The 16,606-nt window shown below is 39.9% G+C and overlaps 1 protein-coding gene across 3 annotated transcripts in view; it reads left to right on the forward strand.

The window, feature by feature from the left end:
* The window catches only part of AGPAT5 (1-acylglycerol-3-phosphate O-acyltransferase 5), a 57,985-nt gene that overhangs the window by 31,579 nt on the left and 9,800 nt on the right, over nt 1-16,606 (forward strand). For all 3 annotated transcript variants that reach the window (XM_055335048.1, XM_055335050.1, XM_055335049.1), the window contains exons 5-6: nt 1,706-1,796; nt 15,160-15,321. In XM_055335048.1, the coding sequence (XP_055191023.1) occupies nt 1,706-1,796; nt 15,160-15,321 (253 nt within the window). The remainder of the gene's footprint in view (nt 1-1,705; nt 1,797-15,159; nt 15,322-16,606) is intronic.

Genomic DNA, 16,606 nt, shown 5'->3' on the forward strand with positions numbered 1-16,606 from the left:
ATTTTTATTATTTTTTTTTTGGTAAAATTTGTTTAATGTACTTTTTCTCACTTATCTCTAAAGACCATATCTAGTTCATTATCCTAGTACCTGGCACATAAACGTATATAAGAAATACTTCTTAAATGAACCCTGAAGGAACATTCATTCTTGCTTTCTTATTGACCATCAGTGTTTTTTTTTAATTAAATATGTAAGAGATGGGAAAATAATACCACATGAATTATTAATAACCATTCAAATTATGTATCATTTTATTTTTGAATCCTTGTACTAAATAGAAGCCAAAAATCATCAGTAATTGCTATCATGGTTTCAAATACAACTTCACTGATTTAAAGATTTTATTTTTTTTTTAATTTTTATTTTTTAAGTAATCTCTATACCCATTGTTGGGCTGTAACCGTACAACAAGGAGTCCCATGCTCTATCGACTGGGCCAGCTAGGTGCCCCATAAGCTGATTTGCAATATATTCTCATGTTAATGAATTTGTGGGTTTTGGAACTAATTCCATTTTTTTTCCAATTGTATCCATTTTTCCACATTTCCATGGCAGCTCTGATGAATCTTATCAAATATTAGGATACATAGAAATCTGTTAATTTCTGAGATAGGCAGAGACAATTTATTTGGATGAATAAAAAACATATATTTTCAGGGAAGTTGAAAATGCAGAATTGTAGAGCTACCATTAAGACAAATTTTTCAGATGAAAGTTTGGAAGAGGTTAATCACAATTTTGTCTAATGAAAAATATGAACTGTCATATAGGTTTATTATGTAGGAGTTTTTAAATCATAGATCATTTAGATAAGGGGATGTTTCTGTACCAGATGTATAGATAGCATTATCCGGGATCAGATGAAGTTGGATAAAATGAACATAATTTTCTTTCCTGCTATCCTCCTCTCCCTTTGTTTCCTGCATTCTGTTTGCATTTGATAAGATTTGATATGAATGCCTTAGTTGTGTATTTTGGCTATCAAGGAACCATGCTGGTGTAGTTTGGGTAACTCAGTTCTAAAGTTTCTCATTATTATAGTTTTACTATTTCTGTCTTTATTTTCCCAAGAAGATTAAAGTAAAAACTTAGGCTAATTGATTATGTAGTAAACATCTAGCTTTCTCCTTTATTTATAAGTGCATTATTTCAGTTTATGAAGCTGCTTATAAATTGAATTATGCAAAATGCATTAAATGAGCTGTGTAAAATAAGAATATGGGAATCTTTGAAATATGTATACTTACTGTAATCTATATTGTGGAAATATAGAGTGAAATATGCTTTTATTATTGAAACTTAACAGACACTGATGTCTAAAATTTGCGCCTTTTTAAAGGTGTCATTTTTCAGAATCTTAGGGGAAAAAAGCTCTTTAATTAATTGAGGCTTTATATAAGTTAGCATTTCATGGGTAAATTTTTAATTAATGAATATTAGTGCATAATTAGAAACATTAGAATTGTAACAATTGACCTACTAGTGCATGAGACTGCATTTTAAATATAATTTATGTAAAATTTAATTGCATTTTTGCATTTTGGCTGCTCCACTTGAAATGAAGGTACTAGATAAAATGAACGTACATTTTTCCCACCTTTGGAAATAGTCTCTTCGCATTAATAGGGTTGGCACTGGTAAGTTCACAAGAACAACAAAAAAATCTCACACAAAACAAACCAAGTTTCTCTATGTTTCACAGATGTATCTTGTGATTTTTCCAGAGGGAACAAGGTATAATCCAGAACTAACAAAAGTCATTTCAGCTAGTCAAACATTTGCTGCTCAAGAAGGTAAGTAAAAATTTGACTGTATTTGAAAAAATAGTTTTTAAAGATAAATACCTTTTTGGCTTTTGTTCTTGGAGAGGATATTTATGTTTGACAACAATGGAATGAATAAATATATTCATTTCCTCAGTGAATAAATGTATTCATTTCCTCAGTTTATGTATTCTCTCTTGGAAAGTTTCTTCATTAATTCATATGCATATTATATACATCTGAGAGATTAAGTTCAAATGCTTGCTAAAATCCATATTCCAGTCCCATGGATTTAGTTAAAATTTGGCTGGGTACCTGACTTTGTAGATGGAGCCTTTTTCTACATTGCGGGTTTTGTGTGATGGAAAGAGTTGCCGTTCTGTGGGCTGACAGGCCTGGGTGGAATCCAAATTCTGACATCTCTTAGCTGTGTGGGTGCAAGTTGCCTCACGAACTGAGCTTGTTTCCTCATCTCTTAAGACATGTGTACCTCCTAGGCATACCTACACCTAGCTCTGTGTAAGAAATGCATTAGAAGTGTGTGAAGTTGCTTTTGGAGAATGTGACACAAAGTTGGCTCACTTGTACTTGGAAGTTAACAAAAGTCCCCAATGACAGGAATGTTCCTTTGTCCATATTTTAGGAACTTGGATAACTAATACACCTATAAGCTATTCAGTTTCACCAATTTGGGATAGAAACAGAAAACAGTGGCTGTGCTGTGTTCTCAAAGTTGCCCTGAATATTAACTATGAATTAGTATACCATCTCCGTACATTGATCACCAGGTGCTTACTGAACAAATGCCTTGTTGATGACTTCACACCAGTGTCTGTGCGTGCCGTCTAGGAGAACTTGCTGCAGCAATAGTAGTGTTCTGTACCTGCTCTGACCAGTGTTGTAGCTCCTGTGCACACGTCCTGGTACATCAGGGGAAATAAGTCTTTAATTTTGTTAACTTTAATTCACTGTGACAAAATTCTCGATACTTTCCTTAGTGAAATTCTTTCCCTAGACCTCCCCCACCCCTGGTGATTCCTGGTCAGGCTCCTTTCTAACCTCCTCTGCTGCTTCATTCTGTCCTGTTTCATATGTATGTTGTTTCTGTTGTTGACTTATCTCTTTGATTTCATGTTCATGTTTTTCCTTGTAGCCTCTATCCAGATCCATAGGTTTAGCTACCATTTATCTGATTGCTGATGACTCACAAAAAGCTTTCTCCCACCCATATCTGTCTGACTCTAGACCTGTAGGTGTAGCTGCCCAGGAAAGACCTTCATTTGCCTGGCCCAAAGTCCAGGGATGTTCAAGATCTCTCATCCTCTGGGAAATACAAATTAAAACCACAATGAGAGATCACCTCACATCTGTCAGAATAGCTGAAATCAACAACACATGAAACAGCAGGTGTTGGTGAGGGTGTGGAGAAAGGGAACTGTTGGTGGGAATGCAACATACTGTTGGTGGGAATGCAACCTGGTACATACACTCTGGAAAACCTCGGTATGGAGGTTCTTCAAGAAGTTAAAGATAGAGCTACCCTATGATCCAGCAATTGCACTCCTGGAAATTTACCCAAAGAATATAGAAATACTAATTAAAAAGGATGCATACACCCCAATGTTCATAGCAGCATTATCAACAATAGTCAAATTATGAAAAGAGCCCGGATGTCCATCAGATCTCACTCATATGTGGAATTTAAGAAACAAACAAGCAAAGGAAAAAAGAGAAAGGTAAACCAAGAAACAGACTATTAACTCTAGAGAATACACTGATGGTTATGAGAAAGGAGATGGTGGAGAAATGGGGAAAAGAGGCGATGGGGATTAAGGAGAGCACTTGTGATGAGCACCAGATGTACAGAAGTGTTGGATTACTATATCGTACTCTTGAGACTGATGTAACACCGTATGTTAACCAACTGAAATTAAAATAAAAACTTGAAAAAAAATGATATCAAGCGAAAACAAAAAATTTAAAAAATTCTACAACAGAACCCGTGACCTTTTTTTAAGGGTTTTATGTCCAAAAGTGTTTAGTGAATGTTGATTTCCTTCCCTTCGGTAGGTACAGTTCACATTTATGTATTAGTCTCAGGTCCAATTATTTTTTTTTATTTTTTATTTATTTATGATAGTCACAGAGAGACCAGGTCCAATTATTAAGATGTCTGATTTTGTTCATTAAGCTGTTTTCTGATTTTATATATTTTAGAAAGAAAACAGTGATCAAAAATTATTAAATAAAATTTGGGATTTTTTGTGGGGTAAATCCTTAGGGTTCCACATAATTATGTCTCTCTGAAATGATTCCTTCTCTAAAGATTCTATATAGCCCAGCTCTGACTTTACTCTGAAGCTTAAAATAGCTTATAATTAGTTACGGGGTTTTTTGTGTCTGTGTGTGGGATTCTTAATAAATGTGAGTGTAGACCTTAAAGTGTATGTATTTTCAGCTACTCTTGTGTGCCATCTCTTATAGCACTTTAATTCCATTTAGGAATTACAGTTTTATTTATTTTTTAAAAGATTCTATTTATTTACTCATAAGAGACACATGCATGGAGCCTGACATGGGACTTGATCCTGGGTCTCCAGGATCACACCCTGGGCTGAAGGCAGGTGCTAAACTGCTGACCCACTGGGGCTGCCCAGGAATTACAGTTTTAGATTAGATAAGGTGAAAGGGAAATAGTAAACATATGGGTTTTTTTTTTCTACTTTTCATGTGTACTGTAAAATCTGAGGTATTTTATTGTCATTAAATAATCAATTATATCTTGAAACACATGTGTTTTTTGAATTGACCAGAGAGCTGGCCTTGGGAAAGGTTTACTAAAATGCTTTAGATCCTCAGAGTCTGCTGATTTTATTTTTAAAATAATACAATATTCTGGGCAGCCCGGTGGCTCAGTGGTTTAGCGCCGCCTGCAGCCCAGGGCGTGATCCTGGAGATCCTGAATCGAGTCCCACGTTGGGCTCTCTGCATGGAGCCTGTTTCTCCCTCTGCCTATGTCTCTGCCTCTCATTCTCTCTTTGTGTCTCTATGAATAAATAAATAAAATCTTTAAAAATAATAATACAATATTCTACCTTTAAATATTAACAAATGTTTGTCAGATATCTAATATGTAAAACGTTCCACTAAGGTGGGAGAAGCAACTCTAATGTTTCATAGGAATTTGTAATTTAATAGGAGAAATGAAACAGGATTGTATTTATCATCTATTGATGCCAAACCCTAGTGGCTTAAAAAAAAGAGTTAACTACCTGACAGTTTCTGTGGGCCAGGAGTCCTGGTGTGGGTTAGCCAGGAGCTTCTTGCTGGTGCCTGTCACAGGCTGCAGTCGGGGTGTGTGCTGGGGCTGCAGTCATTTCAGGGCTCCCCTGGGCAGGGTCTGTTAGAAGATCGCTCACACGGCTCTTGGCTGGAATCTGTTTCTTGCCACTTGGGCCTCTGCATAGGGCTAGCTCCCCAGGACATGACAGCGGAGATCTGCTGAGCAGAGATGGGGTGGAGAGACAGCATGGGAGAGGTAGTGGAACAGTGAGCACCTGGAGTAGTGTGGAGCAAGGCAGAAGTCACAGTCTTCTTGTGACCTAACTGTAGAAGTGACCTCATCATTGTGATTAATAGTAGGTTAATGATAGTAAGAGTAGAGGAGTTCAACTGATTGAGGTTCCGATTCTGCTTCACAGTAACGATCCAGTTTCCAAAAACATTAGAATACTATTTTTCTTTTTCAAGATATTTATTATTTATGTATTTATTATTTATTTATTTATTTATTTTTATTTTTAAGGATTCTATTTATTTATTCATGAGAGACACAGAGAAGCAGAGACATAGGCAGAGGGAGAAGCAGGTTCGCTGCAGGAAGCCCAATGTGGGACTCCATCCCAGGACTCCAGGATCATGCCCTGACCCAAAGGCAGATGCTCAACTGCTGAGCCACCCAGGCATCCCAAGACTTTTATTTATTTGGGAGAGAGAGATAGCGACCGAGGTAGTGAGAGAGAACACAAGTTGGGGGAGAGGGAGAAGCCGACTCCCTGCTGAGCCAGCAGCCCGATGTGGGACTTGATCCCAGGACCCTGAGATCAGGACCTGAGCTAAAGGCAGATGCTAAACCCACTGAGCCACCCAGGTGCCTCTTTAATTCTATTATAATGTCTGATGGATTAATTCCTCAATTTTAAATATATTAAGCAACACAGAATTAGCCGTGGACATTTTATTATATCTTGTTGCTGGACAAATCACTAGTTACTTGTTGATTTATAATAAATTTGCATTACAGAATGAGTATCATCCCAGATTATTGTGTTTATGTGAAGAGTAATGTAGAATTACTGTGTGTTTTAGAATTCAAGGACTTCTGACTTCTGTAAACTTTACCTTTGTGTGTGTTCCTGTTTAAATATTGCCATACTTTGGGGGCTCAGTTGGTTGAGCGTCCGACTCTTGGTTTCGGCTCGGCTCAGGTCATGATCCCAGGGTTGTGGGATAGAGCCTGTTGTCAGGCTCTATGCTCAGTGCTAGTCTGCTGGAGATTCTCTCCCTCTTTCCCACTCTCCAATCTCTCTCTCTCTCTCCCTCTCTCTCTCTTCCTCTCTCAAATAAGTAAATCTTTAAAAAAAAAACGTACTTTTTTTCAATTGGGTAAAACAAACATATATATGCAAATAAATGTTTTACTATGTGATGCTTACTCAGAGTTGTAATTTCAGTCCAAGTTCTAGGGCCTGGGTTAATCACCTTGGGCTGCCGTACCCAGACACCACTCTGGGGCCTTAAACAAGAGACCTTTATTTTCTCACAGTTCTGAAGCCCGGATCAGGTGCCAGCAGTGTTGGTTTCTGGTGAAACCTCTCTTCCTGACTCGCAGAGGGCCACCTTTTTGCTGTGTCCTCACATGGCCTTTTCTCTGTGTGCTCACAGAGACAGGTCTCTAATATCTGTTTCTCTTTTTATAAGGATGCCGGTCCTATTGGATGAGGGCCCCATGCTCACGACCTCATGTAACCTAATTACTTTCTCCAGATACAGTCACATAGGGGTTAGGGCGTCAACGTGAGTTGGGCGGGATGGGCAAGACTCACTTCAGTCCATAACAGGCTCTTCAATGATCTTTCTGTTTGTAATTATATTTAATACCAGTATTTCTTCTCATCATTTTTAAAACCGTTGAGTATTTACCTTGTATTATCCAGTCTCACTGAGATGACTGTTTAATATAGTTTCTAAAAGTTAGTTTTAAAAATCCACACTAATTTTGTAATGCTAGATTAAGTATTTTTAAGTAATTCTTAAAATAGCTTAAAAATGATATATTCTCTAGCTTTTTAATCTGTTGATACTCTACTCACCTATAATTGATCATTTATTGTTCTGTCATTTTTCTGTGAGTTGTAGATCTTAAAGTCACCAAAAGGGGAAAAAAGGAATAATTTGTCTTAACAGGTCTATAAGTTTTAATTGCCAACTGTTCTTTTTTAAATTCTACAACTGGAAAAATTATTGTTCTCTACCAGAACCGTATTTTCTTGTGACTATAAAGGTGATTATTTTCCACCATATACAAAAGAAATGGATTTGTGAGCTATATATCTAGAAGAAGTATTTCCTGTTTTCTTTCCTCTTAGGTCACAGCTAATTGAGATAACTTGAAAATAAAAATGAAAGAACTTGTTTCTCCATCTGTTAAGCTAATTTTTCATCAAGAAAATTGAAACTTAATAGCACTTGTTAGTTTGTGGTATTTAAAACATTAATATTGCTCCTAAACTACCTTCCTTTGCATCTGACCTAAAAAATAAGTACAAACACCAAAATCGAGCTTTTTAATTTAGATATTTAAAATTTGGTATGTGCTCATGTATTTAAATAATTATACCTTATACTCCAGTTTTCTGCTGGCAGTGGTATTGGCTGACTTAAAAAGTATGAATGATGGGAATGGGTGTGTCTGCTGTCTTAACTCTAAACATTTTAACATTCTGGTTATTGCTATTTCCTAGAAGTGTTTTACTTCAAAAACATTAACACATTAACAAAATCATTAACCACAAACTGTCCATTCAGTATTAGGGTTGTTATTTAAGGTAATGTCTGTGTTATAGTATAATGAATTCTTAGTATTGTTCACTTCAAAGGTTGTCATTGTAATGCTTTCTAAATTTCCTTCTCACTTCACACTGAATGTTAGTTATCTCTTTAAAGAAGACTTATTTATATTTCTAAATCAATTAGTCAAGATTTTGTTTTTAGTTACAATCTCTCCAAGACAAAAATTAACATTTTGAGAGGTCTTGAAATATGGGTAGAGTCTTCAAGAAACTATTACATGTTAAGTAAGCAAGGTATATATTGAAAGCTGCTCCATTTTGTAATAGCAAATTACGGAAAAGAGAATTTTATTTTTAGAAAGGCTAACATGGAACTTGTCATTTAAAAAAAATAAATAGTGAGAGGCGTCTGGATGGCTCAGTCGGTTAAGCATCTGCCTTGGGCTCAGGTTATGATCTCAGGATCCTGGGATGGAGCCCCCCACCACCACGTCAGGGTCCCTGCTCAGCGGGGAGGCTGCTTCTCCCTCTCCCTCTGCCCACCCCACCCCCTGCTCATGGGTGCATGTGCTCTCTCTCTCTCAAATAAAAATATAATCAGTAGTGATACAGTAAGAAAAGCTGCAACAGAATATGTAAATATAACAGTATTATATAATATATAAATATAAATAAAATGGTATCATTGGTAAAATTCTCTAATTGTGTTTCTAAAATGTTTGTTTTGTTAAGTGACCAATTAGATGATTTTAATTTAAATCCAGCAAACTGAGGAATGACCTCTTCTCTTCTGACCTCCCTTGGCAGTTCCTTTCTTTGTCAGTTTTTGAGCTATTAGTGCAGTTTTGTTAGTCATCCGTTAATCTTTGCAGTGATTTGTGGGGTGTAGATGCTGCCTGTTGCTAGGAAGGTGCAAACTAAATCTCACGGGCCTTGATTACATTGGAGTGAAAGATCACAGATTGTTCAGGATATAAAAACAGAAAAGAATCACATTGGAAGACCCCACTCAAAACCACAATGGGACTGGTATTCCCCAGTCCAGAATTTTTTTATTCGTGTATGCCAGGCATTTTCGAAACAGAGTTGGGATGAATAAAGGGAGTAAGGAAGCTTTCAAATTATATTTGTGTTTGTAGTGATGCTCAAGAAACTGGTTGGTTGACTTTGCATACCGACCTCTCCATCGGTGTCTGGATTAGCACTGTACTGCATTCTCATCCTTTGGCCAACTCTTCTCCCCTTTTTTGCCCTTTTAGTAGCATGGTTCCAGCTGGCGCCGACGTCACGTCACAGCCTTAGAGATGACAGTGGGGAGCAGTGGGGGGTGGGTGCTCTTGGGAGAATCTAGGCACCACCGTAATGGTCGTGGAGGGCTTTGGACATAGCAAATGTCCAGAGACTTGAAGGGTTTGGTTATACCTCTTGGAGGCCATTTCCATCCTATTTACTTACATTTTTTTACCAAAATAATAATACCTGTTATTCCTCCAGCCTTTTCACTCCTTCACCAGCCCATTTGTGAAATCTTGATCGGCTCAAGCTACGGTCTAAGTTCTAAGTTGGTGTTTCTTAAAGTGAGTGGTGCCTGAACCAGCAGTGTCAGCATTGTCCTGGAAGTTGCTTGAAATACATATTCTCAGGAGCCACCCAGACCTACTACATCAGACATTCCAGGGGCAGGGCTCTGCTGTCTTCGACGTGATTCTGATGCATCATAAAATTTTAGAATCATTTTTAAATAAGATTAGTCATTTGCTCAGCAGGTTAGTTGGGTCAGATTTTTGGGTTTTCTAAAACATGCGGATCTAATATTTATTGGTAAGCCTTCATTTTATATTTAGGTTTCACTAAAAGCTAGGGCAATTTGGTAGCAGTTATGTGCCACTGTAGGAGACTTAGACGGTACCGGGAGGCTCTCCATGTGGGCCCTGTAAACAAAACAGCCAGGCACCGCTGCTGGAATAGCTGACTCCCCCTCACGTATGCAGAGTGTTTTCGTTCTGATTAAGTTTCCTTAGAATCGCTTTAGATATACTGCTTTTCAGTGGTTACTAAGGAATTAGGAATCAAATATAAATCTTATAGAACTTATCAAAGTGAGCCCCATGGTGTTTTTGTTTTTGTTTAACTATAGCAGCTGCCAAGATGACATATTTAGACTTAGTAACCCTAAATTTAGGGATATATCCAAATACCTCAAATTTTCTTATTAAGCAAGCAAAACGATCCTTGTAGTTTTAAAACTCTTTAGGATTTGGGACACCTGGGTGGCTCCGCGGTTGAGTGTCTGCCTTCAGCCCAGGGCATGATCCTGGAGTCCCACATTGGGCTCCCTGCCCGGAGCCTGCTTCTTTCTCTGCCTCTGTCTCTGCCTCTCTCTGTCTCATGAATAAATAAATAAAATCTTTGAAAAAAAAAACTCTCTAGGATTTATGGGTAAAATTTAGCTTTTATCCTATAAATAACACTGGCTATTGTGTAGGTTTAAAAAAAAAAGTTATGAGAGACACACACACACAGAGAGAAAGAGAGAGAGAGAGAGGCAGAGACACAGGCAGAGGGAGAAGCAGGCTCCAGGCAGGGAGCCCGATGTGGGACTTGATCCTAGGACCCCAGGATCACACCCTGGGCAGAAGGCAGGAGCTAAACTGCTGAGCCACCTGGGCATCCGTATTGTGTAGGTGTAATTGACCTTTTAAAACATAGAAACAATTTTTTTTTCCTTTGTAGACTTAATAAAAATTATAATTATACCTGCAATGCCATATTAACAAACTTAAGTGGCAAATGCAAACTAATAGAATTTGCAATATATGGTGGATTAATAACAGTATCAAAGGAGTGCTTGCTAGTTAAGAAAAGATAGAAACTAGAAAAACGGGAAAAGTGCATGAATAGGAAATTTAAGAGATAAGAATGGTCCGTACACATGAACAAGCATTCTTCCTTCCTGCAGCTCAACCTGGCAGACATTAAAAAAGAAAGTTACTGGCCAGTGTTGACCCAGACTTGCTGGGACACTGTCCCTTCAGCTAGGAGCTGAGGTGGCTGCTGAGGCACATTCACTCCAGATGTGTTCTTTCACAGGTCAGGAGGCTGGAAGTCTGACCTGAGTCTCACCGGGCTAGAGTCAAAGTGAGCGGAGGCCTGCAGGCCTTTCTGGAGGCTTTTAGGGAAAATCTGCTTTCCTGCACAGAATCCCGTGCTTGCTTCGCAGCTGTGCATTCACAGTCTCGAAATTGTCCTAGGTCCTGCAAATTATATTGACGGTTCTGCTCCTGCCTCTTCCTCACTCTTCCTTCCCGAAGCCTGCTTTTTGGCTCAGCTTGAGCCTCCCTCTCCTTGACCCTTCCTTAGCTTTCCAGGTGTTGAGTAGCCCTCGTCTGCCCGGCCCTGCAGCCCCTGCTCCTGCATGTGTGTTAGCCTTGCTGGTTCTCAGCCCTGTGTCACCTGCTTTGCTTCCTCCCTTCTTTGCCAGTTGGGGACGTTTAGCAGTTCTACTTTCCCTTTTGGACTAGCTCTTCTTTTTTTCAGATTTTTTCTCCTCACATCCCAGGGTGTCTTTGCCTTGAAGTTTTGTTTTCCTGATAAGATTGCATCATACAATCATGTGTATCCTTGGTTTCAAGATTTTCATGTTATCACTCTAATAACTTATTTTGCATACCTCACCCCCACGCTCTTGTCTGCTGGGTGTCCCCTGGCTTGCCGACACAGTCTGATTGTCACATAAACCAACCGTGTGTGTGCTTGCTTGTGTCCACAGGCAGCCCACCTGTGGTGATGCCGAAGGAGAAGTTTGGGCCCCTTTTATCTTCCCAATTGACTCCTTCCACTCCCCAGAAGTTTATTCCCCTTCCACCTTCCCACCTTCCTCGTTTACCTAGTCCTTTCCAACTTACCAAACAATCATCGTTTTTGTCACACCTCGTATCTATTCATGGACATGCAGCTTTGACATTATTCAGGACGGACTTGTTCTCCTCCGTCTTCTCATCTCAGCCACAGCCAGTACCTCCGCTGCCGTGTCTATTCAGATGATCCATTTGTCTCTGGATGGTTCTTGCCGTTTTACAGACCATATTTCTCAGTGCTTCTAGAGTGTTCGTTCCAGCTCCAACCTCAGAGTGCCCAGTTTGAACTCCTCTGTTCGTCTGTCCCTGCCTCTGCTCTGTCGCTGCTGCTGGACGACAGGTGCCTCCACGCGAGCGCACACATCCCCCCAGCAATTCCACCTGGCCCTTCCCGTGGCGTACGGCACGCCCTGCACGTGTCTTCTGGGGCAGAAGGCTGCTTGTGTTTCACTCCTTTTTTACCACATTCAGTTAGTTGCTGAATCATTGTGCATTTGGCTTTTATAACCTCACCTGGCGACATTTTCTCTCTTCAGGTTGCACAACTTGACTGCCTCTGACCTGCTGCCCCAAGGCATTTCAGAACCCTAAATGTTCTTCTCAGCACCTAGATTCTGTCTCTGCTTTGGTCTAAAATCCGTGGAGTCCCAGAGGCCAGGTGGGCCCAGCGCCTGTGGATATGCAGCTCTTCTCCCGGGACGCCAGCCTACTCTTCAGCGCTCTTCCTCACGGGCTCTGAACCTTGCTCCGCAGACCTCACAGGCCCCCACTTCTCCCGGTCCCCGGGTCTGTCTCGGGTCTGTCTCGGCCCCATTTCGTACGCTGCATCCCTCCCTCTTGGCCTCTCTCCAGGCTCCTCTTTTTCCTGAGGCTTTCACCAATCAGATACAAGTGATTGAAAAAAATCTTGAGGAGACTTAATGAAGCACTGCTTTCCTCTCGTGTGGGGCTCTGGGTCTTTGTGCAAATCCCCGGAGGCAGAGTCAGGTCTCAGGACAGTGGGCTCCAGCTCCAGCAGTTCATCATGAGCACCCGTTTCCTGGCACGCGCTCTCGGTTGAAATTCTACTTGGTCTCCATTTGTTCATTAGAAGTTGGTTTTATGATAATGTCCCAGGGCTTGGGGATAGAGAGCACCCTCTCATGGTTTAGAGTTGAAGACCCCTCCATCAGAGATGGTAGATTATTCCCCACGTGGACTGGAGGAGTTCATGGGCTCAGACTAGGAGCATGAAGTGATTTCCAATCCAAGAAGGGCCGGCCTCTGTTTGCCGTGACAGTGAGGGTGTCCTGTGTGCCTCTAAGCCTTAGGAGGTCAGTAGACCTCGTGTTAGTAGCCACACAAGAAAGAATGGGCTGTTGCTGTTTTCTCACCTCACTCCACCCCCTCCCTGAGCTTCCGTTCCTACCATTCCACGGAAAATACTAACCCAGGTAACACATGACCTTTGTTTGGCCAGGTGGTCACTTCTCGGTTCTGGGTCTTTCCGCGTGTCTCATTCAGCATATTTGACCAGTTCCTTCTTGAGATGTTTTCTTCTCGGGGGTCCTCTGTGTCACCCTGGTCTCCTTGTTTTTCTCCCTCCTCCTTGGCTGTTCTTTTTCAAGAGTTGGAAGATAAAAGCTGAAATATGCAGGATGTGGATTGGATCTAGAAAATGTGTTTAGAGTAGTCAGGCTCCTGGTGCATTCCTCAGTGAGATTCTTTTTCTTAGCTTTTCTTATGTATTAGTGACGGGCATTTCTTATTCATCTGTCACAAAGCTGATTTATTCAGGCTTTCGTTATTCTTTTTAACTAGTATTTTTCTGTCTTCCTATCTTAACTAGTGGATTCTGGTAATTTGTTCTCACTGAATACCACAGGGTGAATCTGTGGAACTTTGGACTTCATAAAATTGGATGAACTCCAGTAGCAAAGAAGGAAGTATTAACTAATTTAATCGACAAGTGGATGTTTCCCAGCCTGTTATACTATTCAGCATTTTGTTATAAGTTTGTGAATAAATTAAGCTGCCTCTGCCCTAGGGACTTCAGTCAGATATGTGGTTGTGGGAATCTTTTCCTTTCCCACACCGCTTCACATTTTAAAAATTCTTCTGCAGGAAGATCTGAACATACTATAGCTGTTCTTCCTGATGCAGCTAACTTTCCCTGGAGAGAGGCAGAAGAAAATCCAAATCAAGTTTAGGCCAGTCTGTTCTCATGTCACTTCAGAAACCTACTCTATTCTGTTAAATTGTCAGTAAATATTCTAATCAAGAGAAAGGGAGACAGTGGGAAATAGGAAGGGGGTGGGAAAGACAAATTCTTAACACTAGTGGAGCACTTGGATATGATTGATTATCCTATATAAAGTGCAGTGTTTTCTCAGTTACAGAAACTTTGAAAAGTATATACAGTATATGTGTGTATGTATCTGTCTCAAATTGAAGTCCTATGTTCATATGGAAACTTGTTTGGCATTCCCATACAGTTTATGTGCATGTTCGTAGCAGCATTATTTATAGTAGCCACCTGTTGGAAACAACCCAAATGATCGATAGATAAATGAATGTGGTATATCCATACAGTGGAGAATTACTCATCTCCAAAAAGTAACGAGGCACTGATAACATACCTCAGCATGGATGAGCCTCGAAAACACTATGTTGAGTGAAAGAAGCCAGACACAAAAGCCCCCAATGGTGTCTGATTCCCTTTATGTGAAATGTCTGTAACAGGCAAATCCAGGGAAGGAGAATGTCCTGTGTCTGCAGAAGGTCCAGGGTGTTTTTTGGAGAGATGAAAATGGCCTGGAATTTGTTAGTGGTGATGGCTGCACAGCTTTATGAATATACTAAAAACCACTGAATTGCACAATTTGAAATGATGAATTTTATGGTGTGTAAATTATTTCTCGGTTTAATTTTTTTTTTTTTAATAAGCAGTATTGTAGGTATCAAGCCTGGTGTTCCACATTATATAGACCACACCAGCTCTTACTTCAGGTTCTCTACACAGCGGGGGTCATTTAGGTGCTCCTGCAGTCCAACCTCCCTGTTTAAATAGAAATAAAATTAAATCGTGGATTAGGAGTCAAAACTTATGCATCGTACTCCTGAATCTGAAGTGGCGAAGGGCAGGATGCCATTTATTCTGTTGCCAGAGATGAGGATTGTAATACCCGCCCTTGTCAGGGTTTACCAAACTGAAGGGTTTCTCAGGTCATAGCTTCCTGAGGGCCGGTGTTCTGAGTTTTCCCCAGCATCTCGTATCTATAGATGTTTAATAAATAAATGAATGTTGATTCAAATAGATCAAGTCCTAAGAGTACTTTCTAAACCTCAAGTCCTGTATGTAGGAGATTGTGGCTTTTAATATATTCTTGTCTATTCCTGGGAATTTAAAAACAATTTGGGTATTATATTCTGATGAAGAGTTTTGTAACTAATTTATGGTCACACTGAATCCACTTCTTTTTTTAGGCTTTGCAGTATTAAAACATGTGCTGACACCAAGAATAAAGGCAACTCATGTTGCTTTTGATTCTATGAAGAATTATTTAGATGCAATTTATGATGTGACAGTGGCTTTTGAAGGGACTATTGATGATAAGGGGCAGCGGAAAGAAGCACCATCCATGGCTGGTGAGTGTAAATTTTGAATTATGTCATTTATTTGTGAATGTGTAATTATTCTCTTTAATGGGTGAGTGTACTTTATAACATTTACTTGATATACTTTCTGAGTATATAATTGATCTATTTTTCAGGTATTTTTTACTGATCCATACCAGTTTGAATATCAGGAGTCCTGCTAAGTTTGGTATTTCCTGGTTGCTGTCTTTAGGCCTTTGGACTTGCCCATTGTCATTAATTTAGCTTCTTTCTACCCATAAGAATGGAAGGCTATGTAAATCAAAGGGAGGGAATGAGGAAGAGAGTGCTCACCTCTGCAGTGGTCAGCATTCATGTTTTATGTACTTTTACATGATACTTACAAAATTTACTACCTTTGTCAAGAAGAAACAGGTAAATGTGACTCTTTTTTTTCAGATCTGTGCTAGGTTTTTTTTTTTTTTTTTTTTTTTTTAAGTAGGCTTCATGCGTAGTGTGGAGGGGCCTGAATCCACAACCCTGAAATCTGAGACCTGAGCTGAGATCCAGAGTCACAGGCTTAACTGACTGAACCACTCAGGCTCCCTCAACCTGTGCTGGGCTTTGAAGACCTTTTAGCTATTGTCTATGTGTATGTCAGATGTAACAAGAAAAAGTAGAATTTTAAGTGAGCAGAGTATTCTAGTTAAACATAAAGATACGCTCGGCTGGTAGAGGAATTTAAATTTAGGATTAGGGAGACAAGGAAGTGCCCAGTAGAGCTGTGATCAAGAGAGGGAACAGGGTTTTTCGTGCCACATTGGTGGCTGTGGAAGGTCTAAACACCAGGTCTATCAGAGTGTTTCGGTCAGTAGGTCCTCCTGAAGGCCGATGATGTTCAGACTATGTCTAGAAGACACAGAGAGTTGCTGCCCGGAGCAGGGGGTCAGGGGAGAGGACAGGGATGAAGCACTGATGGGGGTGAGTGGGGGCCATATGGGGTGAACAGTGGTCACAGTGGCTGGAAATACAAATCTGAAGTAGTGAGACTGATTGCTCTCACACTTGCCTTTAACACAGAGCAGTTGTCACGTAGGAAGCTGAAGATTTTTTTCACTTTAAATGGAATTTTTTGGAATATACATCAAACAGTTTAAAAACCACACTATATAAAGCATACCGTGAAATGGCTTGCTTTCCACCAAGTCCCCATCCACCCAGGTTCACCTTCCCCTGCCCAAAGGTAACCACTTTTCTTAATTTTTTTGTGTATCGTATGTTCAAAATTAAGTCTACATTCTTACCCTGTAGTCCCTCCCTTCTTATAAAAAAGGCA

This window comes from Nyctereutes procyonoides, unplaced genomic scaffold (assembly GCF_905146905.1).
Source record: "Nyctereutes procyonoides isolate TBG_1078 unplaced genomic scaffold, NYPRO_anot_genome, whole genome shotgun sequence".
Lineage (NCBI taxonomy): Eukaryota > Metazoa > Chordata > Mammalia > Carnivora > Canidae > Nyctereutes > Nyctereutes procyonoides.